The sequence below is a fragment of the Felis catus genome, chromosome D1, assembly GCF_018350175.1.
Source record: "Felis catus isolate Fca126 chromosome D1, F.catus_Fca126_mat1.0, whole genome shotgun sequence".
Taxonomy (NCBI): domain Eukaryota; kingdom Metazoa; phylum Chordata; class Mammalia; order Carnivora; family Felidae; genus Felis; species Felis catus.
In genome coordinates this window covers 62401306-62422684 of record NC_058377.1, presented here as the reverse complement: position 1 = coordinate 62422684, position 21379 = coordinate 62401306, and the positions used below count along the sequence as shown (strand labels likewise).

General features: G+C 33.9%; 2 protein-coding genes across 2 annotated transcripts; both read right to left on the bottom strand.

Moving 5' to 3' along the window:
* Positions 1-4365: 4365 nt before the first annotated feature.
* LOC123380275 (putative olfactory receptor 56B2) lies at positions 4366-5622 on the bottom strand. Its single transcript, XM_045038131.1, has one exon. The coding sequence runs from the start codon at positions 5616-5618 to the stop codon at positions 4659-4661; it is 960 nt and encodes a 319-aa protein (XP_044894066.1). The 5' UTR covers positions 5619-5622; the 3' UTR covers positions 4366-4658.
* A 6915-nt stretch (positions 5623-12537) lies between these two features.
* On the bottom strand, positions 12538-15898 carry LOC101083797 (putative olfactory receptor 56B2). Its single transcript, XM_045038130.1, has one exon. The coding sequence runs from the start codon at positions 14338-14340 to the stop codon at positions 13384-13386; it is 957 nt and encodes a 318-aa protein (XP_044894065.1). The 5' UTR covers positions 14341-15898; the 3' UTR covers positions 12538-13383.
* Between the last annotated feature and the right edge of the window lie 5481 nt (positions 15899-21379).

Sequence of the window (21379 nt, the reverse complement as noted above, 5' to 3'; positions counted from 1 at the left end):
ATTCAAAAGTGGGGAATTCACTTAAATATATTGAAACTCATTAGCTAATCTTCAGTTTCTTGTATAGCAATCATCTGCCATTTCTTGCATAGATTTAAATTGCATTTAAGCTCATAATTGCAACACTAACAAAAGCCTTGTAATGTACAGTACAGATAGAATAATAACATGAGTTTACAGTATTAGCATCTTCCCTTACCCACCAATATTGTCATCATTACTTTTGTCAGTCTTCTAAATTTCTACTTAATGTTTGTATACATTATATTTTTCATATTTCATTTCAAAATTATTATTAAGAAACAAAATTATAATAATTCATATGTATATGTATATATACATATATATATATGTGTGTGTGTAACTAATTACTATAGAAATGCAATAGACTTTGAAAGGCATTGACTGATGTAATTTGACCTGTGTCAAAGATGTTGAAAAAAATAGGATTATTTCTCATTTCTCCCTCTCAATACTTTTGAATAGTCAACTCTTGGCACCAGGTGTTCATGCAACAGGAGAATGTAGAATACTCATAGAGTGAGAACAGGAATTATGTCTCTTAGATTACGTGTACTCCATTCTTAAGAACATATTTTTATATCTGAGATAAATATCCTTTTTATGTTCCTCGTGTTTCCTTTGGATAATTCTACTGTGATTACTATAACTGGTATTATTGTCATATGAGTCATTTAGGTTAATCTTCAATGCATTTTTAAAATCTCAGCTAAAGGGACGCCTGGGTGGCTCAGTCGGTTAAGCATCCGACTTCAGCTCAGGTCACAATCTCGCGGTCCGTGAGTCTGCGCCCCACTTCGGGCTCTGGGCTGATGGCTCAGAGCCTGGAGCCTGCTTCTGATTCTGTGTCTCCCTCTCTCTCTGCCCCTCCCCCGTTCATGCTCTGTCTCTCTCTGTCTCAAAAATAAATAAAAACGGTAAAACAAAATAAAATAAAATCTCAGCTAAAGATCCGAATTAACTGAGTAATATAGTATTAACCACCAATTATATTAGAATTTTTCTAAAACAAATTTAAGTAATTTCAATACGTTATAATTTAATTTTTCTCTAAGGAAAATGGACTCATATTATGCTATGGGTGGGCAAATATGTAGAAGTAGTAACATCAACACAGGAATATCACCACTTATAAAGTACAATTTTACATCATCTATTGTCTACTCTCTTTCCCAAACCCCATAAACAGTACATTTGTTTCCTCACTAGACTGTCCTCAGGGTAACCTCATGCTCTTCTTTCAATATGACAGTGGGTTCCTCCAAGTAGGTTTTGTTACATAAAATGGAAGATACACATCACAAATAAATCTCTCTAGAAATGTAGCAAGTTGGATTACCATTCTGAGAACAAGGAGAAGGCAGGTAAAGAGCAAGAGTATTCTGACCATGACTGAGAACTATTCTCTAGCTCGCCACCGTTTCCTCGTATCATATGGGGTGATTCATACCTAACTTCTGCAGAACAGGACAGTGATTCCTATTTGGTTAGGAAGATAAAAGATATTCATTGCACTAAATTGTAACCTGAGAATTGGGGAAATAAACCTTTTTAAGAAAACCCAACCTTTGACAACATTTATGCCTTCAAATGGGTGGATGGAATCAAACCTGTAATTCTGAAATAGAAATCAATTCAATTCATATACTCTCAAAGACTCTCCCTAATTTATCTCAGTACTAACAAAAACAACAAGAATTTTGTCAGTTCCACTTTTGTGCTTTCTTTAATACCTTAGTTTCTGAACAGCAAAAACAGTGAGTAGAATGCAATCTGGTCCAGGTGTTCAGGGTATGGATCAAAAACATTATGATTCTACCATATATGTACATTCACAGCCTGAAAACTCTAAATCCCTTGATATCTGTACCATTGAACTGAATCTTTAGAGAAATATATGTGTTATTTATCCCAAAGGAATATTGCACAACATTGGAGATATAGGTTCTGGTATTGGAGTCAAGTAAGAGTGGAAGCTTTACATTTTCTTAAGTAAAATAAGTCTTTAAATTGTTATTAATATCCATTTTACTTAAACATCGTGTAAATTAAGGTGTATAATATGATAATTTGGTACACTTATATGCCGTAATATGATGGTCAAGGTAGCAATAATTAGCACCTATATGATGTTACATAATTATTCTTTCTTTTCACTGGTATAACTAACTAAGTTGTAGTCCCTTAGCCAGTTTGTTAATTTTAAATACTGTAAATCAAGGGGAGAGAAAAAAGCAACAACTTAGGCTGCCATGATTCTGACATTACGTAAGCTTTACATTCGTACTGTCTATAAGGTCATATACAAATAAAATAATAATTTTACATGCGTATACCTATATCTCTGTACTTGTGTGAGAAAAGTATTGGGTGGGGGATGGAAATGAAGGTAATTTCAATAAATATTAGCAATTTTAATATTTATTGAGAATTTTGTTTCTTTCTGTGAAAGACCTTAGGACCACAGTTGAAAGCACTTAAAATGTTTCAGAAAGTTTGATATACTCTCACATACATTCATGTCTTTTTTATTGGTCTATTTTCTTTGTTTCTAAGTGAGGCTGATGATAAATATTATGGCACTGTAGAAATTCATTCAAAGATCAGGCTTGTTATGCATACATATTAAGTAAGAATATTTAGACACCCAAATTTTGAGATATTAATGATGATGGTGATGATAGCAACATATCTGATTTTAGTTATTAATAATGTTAATTAGATAATAAGATTCATTCCTGTATATTTGTATTCATTGGAAAAAGAAAATTATTTTGGAGGAAGATAAATAGAACTCTCAAATTCCACAATTTAGGGGTAAATTTTGATTTCTCTTAATAAATATTTACTATATGTTTTGGAAAAAAGGTTTGGGTAGTACAATATTAACATATAAGTGCTGCCATTTTCAATGGACATGTAATAAGCATTAACAGGATTATTCAGTAGTATTATGACGACATAAAAGTACATCACATGTACTTATACCATTCCTTTAACCATTTTCCACTTTTAATCATATTTAATTTTTTTTATTTCACAAGCTATGTTACAACAAATATATATGGAGATAACACTTTTTGCACTGTTTTCGACTTTATAATTTTATTTTATTGAGGTAAAATTCACATATCATCTATTACCCATTTAAATCAATTAATGTGCATAATTAAGTGGCTTTTCGTACATTTCCAATGCTGTGTTACCGTCAGAAATATATAACTCCAGAAAGGATTCAGTCCCAAACAAAACCAGAAAACAAAACAAAACAAAACAAAACAAAACCTTCATAGTCATTAATCAGTACTCCATATTGACCCATCCTTCCAGTCCTGTGCAACAAATAATTTGCTTTCTAGTTCAATGGACTTATTCTGGACATACCAAATAAATGGAATTTTGCATACATGTACAACTGGTAGCTTTCTGTGTCTGGCTTTTTTCACTCAGCACAGTGCTTACAAAGTTCAGCCATGTAACAGGATGGATTAGTACTTTATCCTATTTAGGGATGAATAATAATACCTTGTATGAATATGCCTCAACCTGTTTGTCTATTAGGCTGCTGATAGACATTTCCATTCTTTCCTTTTTTTGGCTAATATTGCTATTATGAGCATTTGTGTATAAGTTAGTGTTATAACATTAGTTGTCATTCATTTGGGTATATACTTAGAGGTTGAACTGCTGAGTCATATGGTAATTGCGTTCAAATTTCTGGATAAATATCAAACTGCTTTCCACATCTCATGCATGATTTTCTATTCTCACTAACAATGTATGAGGATTGTAATATTTACACAAAATCTCCAACACTGGCTAATTTAAAAAATTACAGCCATTTTAGGGGCACCTGGGTGGCTCAGTCACTTGAGCGTCTGACTTCAGCTCAGGTCATGATCTCAAGGTTGATGAGTTCGAGCCCCACGTTGGGCTCTGTGCTGACAGCTCAGAGCCTGGAGCCTGCTTCGGATCTGTGTCTCCCCGTCTCTCGGCCCCTCCCCACTCATGCTCTGTCTCTCTCTCAAAAATAAACTTAAAAAAAATTACAGCCATTTTAGGGGATATATGGGGTCTATTGTGGTTTCATTTGAATTTGTCTAAAGACAAACAAGATGAGCATGTCTTTATGTGCTTGATGGCAATTGCACATCTTCTTTAGAGAAATGTCTATTCAAGTACTTTTGTCCACTTAAAAATATATATGACACATTAGAAAGCAAAAGACAAATGGCAGTATCAGTATCAGTATCAGTATCACTACTTACACCAATGCACGTCAATTAAACTCCAATTTAAAAAAGATTGGCAGATATCTGTTCTAACTACCTCAATTACACATTATCTAGAAGTTTTAGCTAGGGAAACCAGGTAAAAAAGTGAGATGCATATTCTATTCATCCCTCCCTTGGGTTCCTTGAGATAATAAGCATCATTTTGTTCATCTGGAAATCATTCTTGACAACCAATGTTTCAAATGTAGTTATCACTTTATATTTTGAAGTTTCATTTTCACCAGATTTCTTATACTGAGTAGTTGCCAGATTTTATGTTCCTTAATTCTTTCTGCAATATGCAGTGTTTGAGAATATATCGATGAATTAATATGAAAATTAAAAGTGAGCCTCATGGTCATGTTAGTTGTCCTTAGTGTCTAGCTTTAGAAACTTATGCAAGCCCTGTCTCAGCTCCTTATTCTTGAGTGCATACACCATGGGGTTGAGGGCAGGAGGAATGGTATTTTGAAGTACATTGAGAAGAACTGGGACAAGGGGAAGCGTGATTGCTTCACTATGGGTGATGGAAATGACAATTACAACTGTGTAGAAGAATAAGATTAGGATGAAGTGGGAAGTGCAGGTATTTAGGGCTTTGGAAGCAGCTTCTGCTGAGTTCAGCTTCAGCACTGAGTGAAGTATCAAAACATATGATAAAAAAATCAAAGCCAGGTCACTCCCCATCAGTGTCCATGCCAGAAGTAGCTGGTAGATGCTGTTAATTGTCCTGTCATCACAGGATAAGCTAGTGACTCCAAGATTAGAGCACAGGCAGTGCTCAATTTGGTTCTGTGAGCAGTAGTGTCTCTGAGCAGCCAACACAGGCACTGGGATGGTAGTTAGGGTATTTCGGAGGGCCATGAGCACAGTTGCTTTGACCACAAAAGATTCAGTGATTATTGCTGGATAGTGTAGTGGTTTACAAATGGCTACATATCTATCTATAGCCATGCAGACAAAGATACCTGACTCCATGCCCATAAAGCAATGTATAGCATACATCTGCACAAAGCACTCAGGGAGACTGATGGCCTTAGCGTTGAACCATAAAATAGCCAAAATTTTGGGCATGATGTTGGTACCCAGACCCATATCTACTACCGCCAGGACCCCTAGGAAATAGTACATAGGCTGATGCAGTGTGGCCTCCTGATTGATGATGATCAGGATAAGGATGTTGGCAGTGAGAGCTAAGAGGTAGAGCAGAGCCAGGGGCAGGGAGAGCCAGTGCTGCCAGGTGTGAATGCCTGGGAATCCCATCAGAATGAACTCAGAGACCTGGAACTTAGAGATGTTGGAATCTCCGGGATGCTGGAACATCCTTCCCTAAGAGGGAAAATATTCAGTCATTTTTCTTTTATTTTAAATGTTTATGTGTTTTTGAAAGAGAGAGAGACAGAGACAAGGAGAGGGAGGGAGAGAGAGAGAGAGAGAGAGAGAGAGAGAGGACAATTGAGGAAGAGGCGGAGAGGGAAACACAGAATCCAAAACAAGCTTCAAACTCTAAGTTGTCAGCACAGAGCCCAAGGGAGGATCAAACCCATGAACCACTAGGTCATGACCTAAGCCAAGTCGGACATTTAACGGACTGAGCCACCAGGGACCCCAGGGTCATTATTTTTAATAACCTCTCTGATTACATTTGGAAAAGAAGTTATCCATGTTTAAGATGTTGAAATTGAGGATTATTCATCTTCATTATTCTCATCCTGCCATTAGTATTTATGGACACTTCTAGTGAAATGAAAACTGTGATAGCACTTTCTATGTGTTAAGTCAGTTAATCATCCTAAAAGCTCCATAAGACAGAACATATTATTTACACCCTTCCATAATTGAAGAATTGCACAGTAGAATTTTCAGGACCTTGGTCATTATCTTCTGTCTGGTAAGCCACAGAGCCTGAATAAGAGAAAAATGACCTGATACCACAAGCTGGCCTCTTCACTTTGATTTTGCTATGGGGTTACTTTCTTTACAGACTGTTTGACTCATCCTTCCAGCTCTGGGCAACAAATAATTTGCAGGTATAGAATGAGAGTACAGAATGAGAGTAGAGATGTTTAGGCATTGAGAGAGTACAGAATGAGAATAGAATGATTAGGCATTAAGACACTTAGGTCATGGATCAGGTTATAGATTTTAAAAATTACTGCTTTTACTCAGGTACATGGGATTTTTTGAGGTATTCATGAATATTATTTAGTTTTAATGAAAATGCATGGAGTAAATTAGCATACCCAATTTTTTTTTGTGAAGAAACAAATTTCCAAAATTTCTAATTACTTACCCAAATCCAAGTAACTAGAACAGAGAGAAATGTGTTTCAGGAATCTCAGTGCTCTTTAAATCCAATTGATTCAAGTTTTGAGTAACTTTATCCTATTTCTACATACTTTTCCTCTTGGAGCCAAGTAGATCCTCTCACTGTAATGAGTAATACATGTTTTTGAGAAAATGAGTTTGAGATAAGTGTTTTAAATCATATTAATGAATTACTGTATATCTAAACAATTCCTTAATTCAATAATTTCTTCATTAAGAGGTAAAAGTGAAACAGAATTTTATGATGTACTTCTACCAAATATGTGCTATTTATTATTATTTCCCTTAAAACTGGACATATTAAGAACTTAATATAAAAATAGAATATTTGGAAGATATTGTGGTTCAAATTATAGTATCTACAGAAGAGCAGTGTATACATAGACATGACACATATATTCTTCCTCACCCAAGTAAACACATTCTATTATATATATATATATATCATAATGAAGAGTTGTATATTAAGAAGATATGTATTTATGTAAATATACCTGTTCTGTTTTATATCTGTTATTTTCATAAGATATTACTTTCATTTTTTTTAATTTTTATACCTTGATCTTTTATCTTTAATTTCGGATCTATTTGTCAAATATCTTGGAATCTTTGAGCATGAATTCACAGTTAATAAAAAGTCTTTGAAGCTGATGTGAAACTCCAGGTGATGATTGAGTCTCAGCAATTGGTAGGATTTACTTTGGTCCTCCTGGGGACCTCTTTGCTCCATTGTTGACATCCTTAGTTATCAGTGTTTATAGGTCTTTACTCAGAGACTTTTTTAAGAAAAGAATCCACATGGTTAATTCCTGGAGGAATATGTGATGGACATCCAGTGTTCTTGGACACTCTGGGCCTCACACTTAAAGATGAATATTGAATTCAGCCCTTTCATTCTCCCTTGCCCACATCGCAGTGGATGCATCTGCATGTATAGTACATGTTAATGTTTCCTCCCAGAATGACCAGGCATCATAAGATGATAATTAATGTTGTGTTGCATAGTGGATGAGTCAGAGATGTCAAGGTGTTCTTTATACACTTTTCCAACCTACATTTCTCTTTTATCTTTATTCTCATAGAAGAAAGCAAGATTAGATACTTCAAAAAGCAACACTTTTTGGAAGTATCAAAGCAACATAAGGCAAACTAATTAATAAGAATGCTCCTTGAATACTGACCTGGTGTCATCACAGATCAGTCAAGACTAGAGGGATGATATGGTTTTCCACTCACAAATTAATAGAAAAATCTGAAGTAATATTTTTCAATTTATTCATCCAAGTTGGAAAATGCAAAGTGGGGAATTCACTGAAATATGTTGCAACTCATTAGCTAATCCGCAATATCTTGTATAGCGATATTAATGTGCATTTAAGCTAATAATTGCAAGACTCTCAAAAGCCTTATAATTTGTATTATAGATAAAGGATAGTAGGAGTTTGCAATATTAAAATTTGATTTCTTACATACTAAAATTGTCACAAGTCTCTTTCTGTGAGGGCTGTAAGTTTCTCCTTAGTATTTACAGATAATTATATTTCATGTTTCTTTTAAAAATTATTGAGGTACAAATCTGCAACAATTTATATCCATGTATATATACTATGTATTTACACACACATAACATTTGATTACTGCATATGTATGATAGATTTGAAATGTATTATTTATTAGTATTTGATGAGTGTTACTAGTTGTCAAGATGTTGAAAATAGGATCATTCTTCATTTATTTCTCTGTTTTTTGAATAGTCAATTCTTGACTCAATGCAAGAAAAGAAAGTAGAAAATGAGCAAAAGCATACAAACCCATAAATTGAGTTTAAGAAATCTGTCTCTGATATTACTTGTGCTCCATTCTTAAGAATATATTTCTTCTATGAGATAAATATTTATTTTCCTTGTGTTTCCTTTTGATAGTTCTAGTGGTTATTACTCTAATGGTTTTAATATTACCTGAGAGATTTCAGTCCACCTTCAATACATTTGCCAAATTCTCAGTAAAAGCTCCAAGTTAATACCATGTAATATAGTAATAACCACAAATCATAGCACATCTTTTCCATAACAATTTAAATGATTTCAATACATTATAACTTAATTTTTCTGCAAGGAAAATGTACAGGTATATTGAAGTAGTAGCATTAACACACAAATATAGCTGTTTATAAGGTAAACTTTTTTATCATCTATTGTCTGTTTTCATTTTCAAACTCCATAGACAATAAGCATGTTTCCTCACTGGATGGTCCTTATTTTACAACCCTGAGTGTTCTCTCACTATGACAGAGGTTTCCTCCAAGTAGGTTTTGCTATCTAGAATGGAAGAAGCATAGTGACAAATAAATCTCTCTAGGAATGAAGCAAGTAAATTAGATTCTCATTCCAAGACAATGGGATGACAGGTGAAAAGCAGGAATATTCTGACCATGACTGAAAACTAGTCTCTAGCTCTTCATTTCTTCTGGTCATGGGGATGATTCATATCTCACTTCTGCCACAACAGGGTCAGTGATTCCTGTTTGGTTAGGGAGATAACATACATATTCATAATCATGAGGGAAAATTACACTGAATGGTACTCTGAGAATTGAGGAAATGAACATTGTAAAGAAAATCCAATCATTTATGGTATTAATGCCTTCAAATAGATGGATGGAACCAAACCTGTGTTTGTGAATTTATAATAATCAATTCATATATCCTCAAAGCCTGGCTCCTATTTATCTCAGTACTGACAAGTTTATTAAATCCTGTCACTAGTCTCACTTTTGATGTCCTTTAGTACCTTAGTTTCTCTGTAGAAGACAGATGAATGAAATCTGGTCCAAGTGTTGAGGTAAAAAACGTCCTGATGCTATGTATATGCGCAAGCCTCCACCTCTAAATCTCTTGATGTCTGTACTACTGAATTGAATCTTTAAATAACAATGTTGTTATGTCTCCCAAGGGTATATTGCACCATAGTAGAGACACAGACGCTGGTATAGGAGTCAAACTAACCTTTACTGAAGTAGAAAAAGAGAAGCTTTACATTCTTACCACTTATGAGATGGTGCACAAATAAGAGAATAATTTAATATGCATGTATATTGGTGTACTTTTGTGTGAAGAATTATGCATGGGGGGTGAGAATGAGACAGGAAATTTTAATGAAAGTTAGTGATTTTAATATTCATTGAGAATTTCGTTTCTTTTAGTGTCAAGTTCTTCAGGACACAAGTTGAAAGCATTTAAATTTTTCACAAAGTTTCAATCACCATCACACACATTTATGTGTTCTTTAATTGTTTATTTCACCTTAAAGTGACAATGTTAATGAATATTATGACATGTAGAAATTCAGGCTCAGGTTTATTACACCTACATATTAGGACAAGAATATTTTGATGCTGCAATAAATAATAAAAATTTGAGATACTGATGGTGATAATAGCAATTATAAAAAGTAATATCTGATTTTATTTTTATGACTTTTATTAGATAATGAGTAATGCTTATATATTTTTATTGATGGAAAAAACTAAAATGAGTTTGGAATAGATAAACAAAACTCATATTCTATAATGTAGAGGTAACTTCTAATACATTTCTTAATACACTTTTGCTATATATGTTTTTGAACAAAGTTTGGATAATACCATATTAAAATAAATTCTGCCATTTTCAATTGACATTATATAAGAATCACATTCAAAATAGGATTATTCATTAATATTATGATTATATAACATTACATAATATGTATTTACATAATTTTTAAACCATTTCCTACTCTTAGACATACATATTTCTTTATTTTGCTGGAAATGATCAACAAATACATATGTAGAGAACATTTTTAGCACTTTTTTCATTTAATCTTTTCTTTTCGAGGGGCAAAATTCACATACCATAAAATTACCCAGTTAAACTGTTTGAAAATGTACAATTGGGTGGATTAAAGTACATTCTCAATGCTGTGCAAGCATTAGCACTTTATAATTCCAAAATATTTCTGTTACCTCAGAAGAAAACTTCATAACCATTAGTCATTCCCTATTCTCCTGTCTCTCTTGCCCCTGACAATAACTAATACGCTTTATGATTCAATAGATCACCTATTTTGGACATCCAATAACTGTAGTCATGAAACATGTAACTTTTATGTTTAACTTTTTTCATGTAGCATAATGTTTTCAAAGTTCATCTCTATAATTGCATGTATCAGTATTTCATCCTTTTTATGGATAAATAATAATGCCTTGTGGATGAATATGTCTCAGCCAGTTCATTCATTAGGCAGCTGATGAACATTTGGGTTCTTTTGATACTAAGGGTTTGAACTGTTTAGTCATATGGTAGTTGTTTTCAACTTTTTGAGTAATTTTTGAACTGTCTTAACATCTCCTGTATGATTTTATATTCCCATTAGCAATGTGTGAGTACACCAATATTTCCACAAAATCTCTGACACTGACTAATTGAAAAGAATTAAAGCCATTTTTGTGAGAACAAACTGAGGGCTGATGGGGGTGGGAGGGACGGGAGGGTGGGTGATGGGTATTGAAGAGGGCATCTTTTGGGATGAGCACTGGGTGTTGTATAGAAACCAATTTGACAATAAATTTCATATATTTTAAAAAAATAAAGCCATTTTTGATCAGATTATTTATTGTTTTGGTGTTGAGTTATATAAGTTCTTTATACATTTTAGATATTACCCTGATTTATATATCATTTGAAAATATTTTTTCCCATTCAATAGGTTGACTTTTTGTTTTGTTGATGGTTTTCTTTAGTCTGTGAAAGACTATTTTGGTTCATTTGTGGTTTTGTTTCACTTGCTTAAGAACATATCTAGAAAAAAAGTTGCTAAGACCAATGCCAAAGAAATTACTGCATATGTTTTCTTCTATAAGTTTTATGATTTCAGGTCTCACAGTTAGGTCTTTAATCCATTTTAAGTTTATTGTGTGTAGGGTATAAGATAGTGGTCCAGTTTTATTCTTTTGCATGTAGCTGTCCAGTTTTCCAAACATCATCTTTTGAAGAGACTATATTTTCCCCATTGAATATTCTTGCCTTCTCTGTTATAGATTCATTGGCCATATAAGCATGGGTTACATTCTGGGTTCTCTATTCTGTTCCATTGATCCCTGTGTCTATTTTTGTGCCAGTGCCATATTGTTTTGATTACTACAGCTTTGTAGCATATCCTGAAATCTGATACCTCCAGCTTTGTTCTGCCTTCTCAAAATTACTTTGTTAGCTTAGGTCCTTTGTGGTTTCATGCAAATTTTAGGATTATTTGTTCTAGTTCTGTGAAAAATATTGGTATTTTGATAGGCATTGGATTGAATCTATAGATTGCTTTGGGTAGTGTGGACATTTTAACAATATTGGTTCTTCCAAACTATAAGTATGGAATATCTTTCCATTTGTTTGTATCATCTTCAATTTCTTTCATCAGTGTCTTATAATTTTCAAAGTACAAGATACTAAAAAAAAAAAACCTCTGGAGGGAATGCAAATTGGTACAGCCACTGGGGAAAACACTATGGTGGTTCCTCAAAAAATTAAAATAGAATTACCATATAATTCAGTAATTCCACGTCTAAGTATTTACTCAAAGAAAATGAAAACACAAATTCAAAAATATATATATTCACCCCTGTGTCTTTTTGCCATAATATTTACAATGGCCAAGATATGGAAGCAACCCAAGTGTCCATAGATGAATGGAGAAAGAACATGTAGTATATATATACAATGAAATATTACTTGCCATAAAAAAGAATGAGCTCTTTCAATTTGCAACAACATGGAAGGACCTAGAGGGTATAATGTTAAGAGCAATGTCAGCCAGAGAAAAATAAATACCATATGATTTCACTTATATGTGGAATTTAAGAAACAAAACAAATGAACTAATGAAGAAAATGGAGACAAGCAAGCAAACAAACAAACAAAAATCCAGACTCTTAAATACGGAGAACAAATTGTTTGCCAGAGGAAGGTAAGGGAGGAGGGGGTAGGGGAAATAGATAAAGGAGATTAAGAGTGCACTTATCGTGATGATAACTGAATAATGTGTTCAATCATTATATTGTACACCTGAGACTAATATAACACTGTATGTTAATTATACTTCAACAACAACAATAACAACAACAAAGAATTAAGGCCAATTTAGAGGATATAGTGCTATCTTGTGGTTTTGATTTGAATTCGTCTAATGACTAATGATGTTGAGCATTCCTTCATGTGCTTGAAGGAAATTGCACATCTTCTTTACAGAAATGTCTATTCAAGTCCTTTGCTAATTTTAAAAGATATAAGACACATTAGAAAGCATATATACAAACGGCAGAAATTGGTACTATGTTATTACTAAGCAAATTAATATGCATGGACTAAACTCTTCCATTAAAAAGAAGAGACTGGCATGTATCTGCCTTAGCCACCTCTACTCAACATTGTCTAGAAGTTCTAGCCAGGGCAACTAGGTAGGAAAATGAGATGCATATTTCACTTGTCCCTTGGAATCCTTGAGACAATCAGCATCATTGTGTTATGGTGAAAAACTTTTCTGACTACCAAGATTTCAAATATTATTATCATCCCTTTTTGTGAAGTTTCACTTTCACCACAGTTTCCTTATATTAACTGAAAGTTGCCAGTGTACATGTTCCTTAGTTCTTCTGCCATGTGTAATGATTGGGTAATATGATGGATAAATATGTGGGAGAATTATCCAAGTGAGCCCATTCTCAGGGTTAGTTCTCCTTGTCCATCTTCAGAACCTTATACAAGCCCTGCCTAAGCTCCCTGTTCTTGAGTGCATACACCATGGGGTTGAGGGAAGGAGGAATGACATTGTGTAATACATTGAGGAGAACTGGGACAAGGGGAAGCGTCATTGCTGCATTATGGGTGATGGAAATGACAACAATGACTGTGTAAAAGAACAAAATGAGGATGAGGTGGGAAGTGCAGGTACTTAGGGCTTTGGAAGCAGCTTCTGCTGAGTTCAGCTTTAGCACCGAGTGAAGTATCAAAGCATATGATAAAAAAATCAAAGCCAGGTCACTCCCCATCAGTGTCCATGCCAGAAGTAGCTGGTAGATGCTGTTGATTGTTCTGTCATCACAGGATAAGCTAGTGACTCCAAGATTAGAGCACAGGCAGTGCTCAATTTGGTTCTGTGAGCAGTAGTGTCGCTGAGCAGCCAACACAGGCACTGGGATGGTAGCCAGGCTATTTCTAAGTGCCATGAACACAGTTGCCTTGACCACAAAAGAATCAGTAACTATTGATGGATAGTGTAGTGGTTTGCAAATGGCTACATATCTATCTATAGCCATGCAGACAAAGATACCTGATTCCATGGCTACAAAACAATGTATGACATACATCTGAGCAAAACACTCAGGGAGACTGATGGCCTTGGCACTGAACCATAAGATGGCCAAAATCTTGGGCATGATGGTGGTAGCCAGTCCCATGTCTACAACAGCCAGGACACCTAGGAAAAAGTACATAGGCTGATGCAGTGTGGCCTCCTGACTGATGATGATCAGGATAAGGATGTTGGCAGTGAGAGCTAAGAGGTAGAGCAGAGCCAGGGGCAGGGAGAGCCAGTGCTGCCAGGTGTGAATGCCTGGGAATCCCATCAGAATGAACTCAGAGACCTGGAACTTAGAGATGTTGGAATCTCCGGGATGCTGGAACATCCTTCACTAAGGGAAGAAAACATTCGAAGTTACTGTACTTAATATCACAAACACTGTTAGTATTTGAAAAGGAGTTACCTGGGTTCATGATATTAAAAGGGGTATTCATCTTCATTATTCTCATTTCAGTACTAACATTTGTGTGATATTATTACAAAACTGGAATGTTGGTAACACATTTCAAATTAGGAGTCATTCAATCATCACAAATACTCTATAAGGCAAGCTGTAAGATTTCAACTTTCTGATAATTGAGGAATAGAACAGTACAGCAATAGGGTCTTGCTTATTATCTTCCATATTATGTCATGGAAGCTTGATAAAAAGAAAACCATCTCATGTCATAGTCTGGTCTTTAAGTTTGACTTTGCTGGTGGATTGCTTTCTTTGTAGACCAAATGCAAGTCTCAGAGTAGAGATTTTCATGCATGGAGTCTTCTCAGACGACAGATAAGGTTATAGAATATTATTTATATGTCATTAAAATATATGAGTTCAGTTAGTATATCAATTTTATAAGCAGTAAAGTGGTGTCCAGTATGCTACTTACCTAAGTCCATGCAACTATAAAAGAGATAACATGGGTTGGAAATCTCAGTATTTTCAAATCAGTTCTTTCTGGTTTTGTGTAACTTTCCCCTTTTGGACATAGTTTTGCTTCTTAAGTAGTCCAGACAGTCACATTATACTTAATAAAGCAGAAGTGAAAACAAAAACAAAACTGACAAACTAATGAGTATGGGATCAATATTTTATTCAGAAGTTCTGATAAATCAAATTACTCTCTATATAAGACATTTCTTTGACATAGTATTTTACTAATATTTTGTATTTAAAATGAAAGGAGATTACATTGTGTGTTCTTTCAAAATGTGTACTATTTATTTATTTCTTCTTAAGGATTGCATATATTAAGGATACAATATAAATAAAGAGTATTTAAAAATAATTATGCTTTAAAATGATAGTATGTACAGAAAGGCAGTGTTAATATAGTCTTGGTGGATATATTCACCTAATCCAGATAATGGCATTCTATACTCTGTACAACATAATTAACTAATTAAATGAAATAAGATGTAACTATTAATTTTTAATTGTTAAGAAAACATAGCAATATTTTTAACAAATATGCCAAATTTCAAGTTAAGAATTAAAAATACTTGAGATCGAAATGAAGAGATAAATGTAATCAAAGTTTTTAAAATTTCAAACTGATGCTATAGTAGCTTAGATATATACTATATAGGTTAAAAGTTCTAGTGTTTATGGTTTGGCATTTTGACACCCAAACCTGAACAGTGAAATAGCTTTGGGCATGCTATTTTGGGTACTGACAGTGAGATTCCTTCATCAGTTCAGAGCAATGGAATAATTTCAACTTCACTTAAAAGAACAAACAGAAAGACTGTTTCTAACTTCCCAAAGAAGGAGCAATAATGCGTGTCAGTGTCTAGTTCATTAAGTTAATATACATATCTCCCAAAGAAAGCAAAAGCAAGGGGTGGCTTAGTCGGTTAAGCATTTCACTTTGGCTCAGGTCATGATCTCACGGTTGATGAGCTCGAACCCTGCAACGGGCTCTGTGCTGACAGCTCAGAACCTGGAGCCTGCTTCAGATTCTGTCTCCCTCTCTCTCTGCCCCCCCCCCCTCCCGCTCGTGCTCGGTCTCTCTCTGTCTCTCTCTGTCTCTCAAAAAAAAATAATAAACATTAATTAAAAAAAAAAGAAAGCAAAGACATGGTATTTGTGTAATTTATATCATTTATAATGCCTGGCACTTAATATACACTCAGTACATATTTGTTATATGAAAGAATACTGGAGGAGGATTAAGCAGTTTATATGCCCATGATTCTTGAATTATTCGTGAGGAGGTTTGAGCTGTTAACAGACATAGTGACATATTCACATATGTTAAAAATGTAAAGGAATGATGTAAGGGAAAATGTAATGGAGAATGTTAAAAAATGTAAGGGAGAAGCAAATCAAAACAATATAGAGTTAGAAAAGAATAATGGATATTTTATCAAAACAAAAATAAAATAATGGATACTGGCATGAAAAAGACAATTCATATACATCAGTAAATACAATAATTATTAGAGTACATTTGCAGATTACAGGAGGAATTTTCAAATTCATTTTTTTTAAAAAACTTGTATTATTTCTAAGGGGCACTAAAAGTACAAAGTTGGAAAGTAAATGTATAGAAAGAATCAAGTATTCTTAAACAAAACAATATAATAACATCAGTATCAGCTATTTTTAAAGCATTAATGGAGTTAAAAATAACAATTATGCAGTGATGTATGGGACAATTTATAGGATAATATAATATTTGTGACTCACCTGAATCTGAACACTGAACCATAACTTGTAAGAAATTCAAGTAGAAAATTACAAATTTAAAGTTAGGGTGAGAAATGTGAAAATATATTTCTTGAAACAAATATGTAAACAATAATTAGTAATGATATAAGTCTGATAACAGTATTAACAATTTTGTACCCAAGGGTTTAATTATAAACCTACATGCAAAAATAGGAAATTACAGACTATTTTAAGTACACAATATACATCATGTTATGGGCCATAAGTGAGAAATAACAAAAAATTCTTATAGAGACAAAAGAATACATACATTTGGAAATATTTAGGAACAGTATGAACTTATAAATGTAACAAATATAATATAATATAATATAATAATAGAAATTGTAAAAAGGAAAGAATAGAAGAATAATGATGAACTTAAACCTTTGGGAATATGGTTAATACATTTGTAAATTTAATAAGCATTAATAAATCTGTAACTTCAAATGTATACATTACAAAACAAAAAAGTGTCTATGAAGTGATAAAGTAATCATACAATACAAGGCATTACAGCAACTAATTTCAGATTAAACAAAGAAAACAATAAAAATAAGAGAGCAAAGTAGTGGAACTGGATAAATGTAGTAAGAAGTCTCAAAAAATGAAAGCTATTATTTAAAGAGTGTCGTAAAATAGACACAATCTTGGGCATAGGGGAAGGGGAGGGGAAATATAGGCTTCCAGTTATGGAATGAATAAGTCACAGGGATGAAAAGCACACTACAGGAAATCTATTCAGTGGTGTTGTAATCATGTCATATGGTGACAGATGGTAGCTAGCTACACTTGTGTGAACACAGCATAACATAAAGACTTTCAAATCACTTTGTTGTACCCCTGAAACTAATGTAACATGTATGTTAACTATATTTTAATTAAAAATAGACACAATCTGGGTTACCTGGATGGTTCAGTCGGTTAAGCATCTGACTTCCGCTTAGGTCACAATCATGTGGTTTATGAGTTTGAGCCCCGCGTCAGGCTCTGTGCTGACAGTTCAGAGCCTGGAGCCTGCTTCGGATTCTGTGTCTCCCTCTCTCTCTCTCTCTCTGTCCCTAACTCTACTTGTGCTCTCTCACTTTCAAAAATAAATAAAAACATTTAAAAAATAAACACAATCTAAGAAATTATTCAACAGAAAACAAAAACTCAAAGTTGAGACATAGCATTTGGAAAAACTGTTTTCAAATATTAAAGAATATAGTGGTATACTTTATGAATCAAAACTGGACAGTCAGGAACTGTGCAATATTTTAAAGAGCGTAAAACTTACTATAATTGACTGAATAGATAAATAAATTGAAACAGAAGTTGGAAATGTGTAAAATATCAGAATAATATGCCAAAGGATCTAATATTAACTCTTAAATTATATCTTAAAATTTACTTCTTAGAAGATATAATTACTATCCTCTGCAGTTATTCAAGGAATTATAAAAAGAGGAAAACTTTAAAGCTGCTAGAATAAGACCATTTCAAACCGGAAAATACCTTGCAAAAAGAAATGTTTTAGGACTATTTTGATTATAAATTTCTAATATTTGCAAATCTAATCATGCAACATGTAAAATATATCTATCATACACAACCAAATATAGTTTATCATTAGAGATATATTATTTATAAATCATGACATTAAAACATATTATTTTAGAAATGTATGTACAGGGGCAGGGAATATATAGGATATATCTGTACACCTTCTGCTCAATTTTCTTTTATTGTGGTGTAACCCAAATTACATGAAATTTATTATCTTAACTATTTTTAAGTGTACAGTTCAATGACATTAAATACATTCCCATTGTGTGCAACTATCACCACTACCCGTTCCCATAATTCTTTTCATCTTGTAAAATTGATATTCTATAACTATTAAACATTCTCTCTTCCCTCAATCGCCTGGCCACCACCATTACCCTGTCTTTATTGTTTTTGACTACTGAGTATCTCACATAAGTAGAATCAAACAGTATTTGTCTTTTTCTGACTGGTTTATTTCATTCAAAATAATGTCCTCAAGGTCAATCCATATTGTAGCCTATTGCAGAATTTCCTCCCTTTTTAAGGTTGAGTAATATTCCATCACACACACACACACACACACACACACACACACACACCACATTTTGTTTATCCATTCACTGGTTGATGGCCTCTTGGGTTGCTTCTATATTTTAGCTATTGTGCATAATTCTGCTATATACATGGATTTATAAATATGTCTGAGACCTTACTTTCAATTTGATTAAGTATATATCCAGAAGTGGAATTGCTGGATCATATGGTAATTCTTTTTTTTTTTTTTAATTTCTTTTTGACCCACTGCCTTCTGCTCAATTTTGCTTTGAACCTAGTTGGTCTAAAACATAAATGCTATTAATGTTTTTAAAAATTAAAGGAAAATAAATATGGGTCAGGTAGGTCAGACAAGTATTTGATTTTATCTATTTATAATTTTAAAAAATCAACTTCAACTTAACAGGTATTTAAAAAAGAACTTTTGGGGCGCCTGGGTGGCGCAGTCGGTTAAGCGTCCGACTTTAGCCAGGTCACGATCTCGCGGTCAGTGAGTTCGAGCCCCGCCAGGCTCTGGGCTGATGGCTCAGAGCCTGGAGCCTGTTTCCGATTCTGTGTCTCCCTCCCTCTCTCTGCCCCTCCCCCGTTCATGCTCTGTCTCTCTCTGTCCCAAAAATAAATAAAACGTTGAAAAAAAATAAATAAAAAAAAGAACTTTTGTAATATGGTAAGTATTGTCTAACAAAGATCATTTATTTAATCAACAGGACAGAGATGCCCACTAGCTCAGTTCACATTCATCAATATATTAGAGATCCAAAGGCTAATGTGTTAGTAAAACACAAAAAATTACTTTGAAGAAAAACTGAGTAATGTATTCTTTTTTTTTTTTTTTGCATTTGCATTGACTTGGTGGGTTTAAGTTTTTATTTTAATTCCAGTTAGTGAACACACAGTGTCATGTGTTCTTACCGTGGATTATGTTTATTTATTTACTGACTTGTGCTAAAACTTAATATTTCTGGCCAGACATTTAAGAATAGCTGAGTGTCTTTTCAGTTACAGGGCTTCCTGCTGAAAGCTACACACCCGAATGTATTGTTCTTAGAGTTCAGAAAACCTTCAAATATTTTGAGTGAAATGTAGCTCTATGTGGCCCCAATGAACTTGGAAAATTACCTTAGCCTCTAGGATCCTCTCTTCTAACCATGAAATAAGATAATTCATTTCTAGCTCCTGGGTTTGTATTAACAATTAAATTCTGTTAAAATCCTTGCAAAATAGAAGGAGAATTAATATTTATGAGGTCAGTTTAAATGAGGCCGTTGGATGGCTCTTTCCTTACTCAGGACAGTAGCCATCAAGGCTTAATACCATGATTATTAGGAGACTGAAAGCTAAGAGAAACAGGAGTATAAATATGTTACAGAAACCCAAAGGAAAGTGATGACTTCTGATACAGCCAACTAAATCTTGAGTTTGGAAAATTTTCTGAAGAATCATAAGATACATAACATCTAATAAAAGAAAATTGACAAAACAGTGAATATGATTCTAAACAATGTCAGTACTAATATACTATAATATATATATTTTTACATATTACAGCATAGTGGTTATGGAAATTCCATCATTTTGTCCTATCAAGTTTGGTTAAATTTTCCAGGATTTATGTTAATTTGGCACCAAGTGATTTCATGATTTCTATAGAATCACTGGAGATTATTATACAGTTATGCTTATCACAGATGGGTCCTTCTTTTCTATAGAAGACATCCCCATATCTCTGCAGAAGATGAAAAGATTGGCTTTGTCCTCAACTATGTACTTACTGTGGGTGTGCTGTATTTGACTTATCTTAAGTAATGGCCTTCAGGATAAAGTACTGAAGATGAACTTCAGGGTTTTATGACCAGTGGAGAGAAACTCAGTGGCCTGTTCTGTGGCGAGAAAGCCAATTCCCTAGGGCTGGTAAGTCCCAAGTCAGTCTGAAGTCAGTCAAATCCAGCAATGTAATTAGGAACAAGTATTGAAATCACATCATTTAACCAACACCCTAATCTGGGTTTGATGCAGCTAAGCTTTTATTACATACAGGCATAAATGTATTTAAATATCTACATTTTAGCATAGCTTTCTCTTTAAAGGAAGCCTTTTGTAAGTTTTTTTTCCTTCATGCAAGCCAGTATCAGAACTACTTTATCTATTTCACAAAAAAAAATAGCAAACACTTGTCTAGTACTTCTTGTATGCCATAAGATATTCTAAACATGTTACATATATTAAAAAATTAATTCTCGGGGGCGCCTGGGTGGCGCAGTCGGTTAAGCGTCCGACTTCAGCCAGGTCACGATCTCGCGGTCCGGGAGTTCGAACCCCGTGTCAGGCTCTGGGCTGATGGCTCAGAGCCTGGAGTCTGTTTCCGATTCTGTGTCTCCCTCTCTCTCTGCCCCTCCCCCGTTCATGCTCTCTCTCTGTCCCAAACATAAATAAACGTTGAAAAAAAAATTAAAAAAAAAAATTCTCATAAGACCTCCATGAAGTTCATTACTATTATTTTCCCACTGTATACATGAGTAAACTGATGTGCATAAATGTGAAGAAACTGGCCTGTCGTCATACAGTTAGAATGTGGTGGAAC

Coding starts and splice junctions, on each gene's coding strand:
- LOC101083797 (XM_045038130.1), bottom strand. CDS start 14,340: ATGTTCCAGCATCCCGGAGATTCCAACATCTCTAAGTTCCAGGTCTCT.
- LOC123380275 (XM_045038131.1), bottom strand. CDS start 5,618: ATGTTCCAGCATCCCGGAGATTCCAACATCTCTAAGTTCCAGGTCTCT.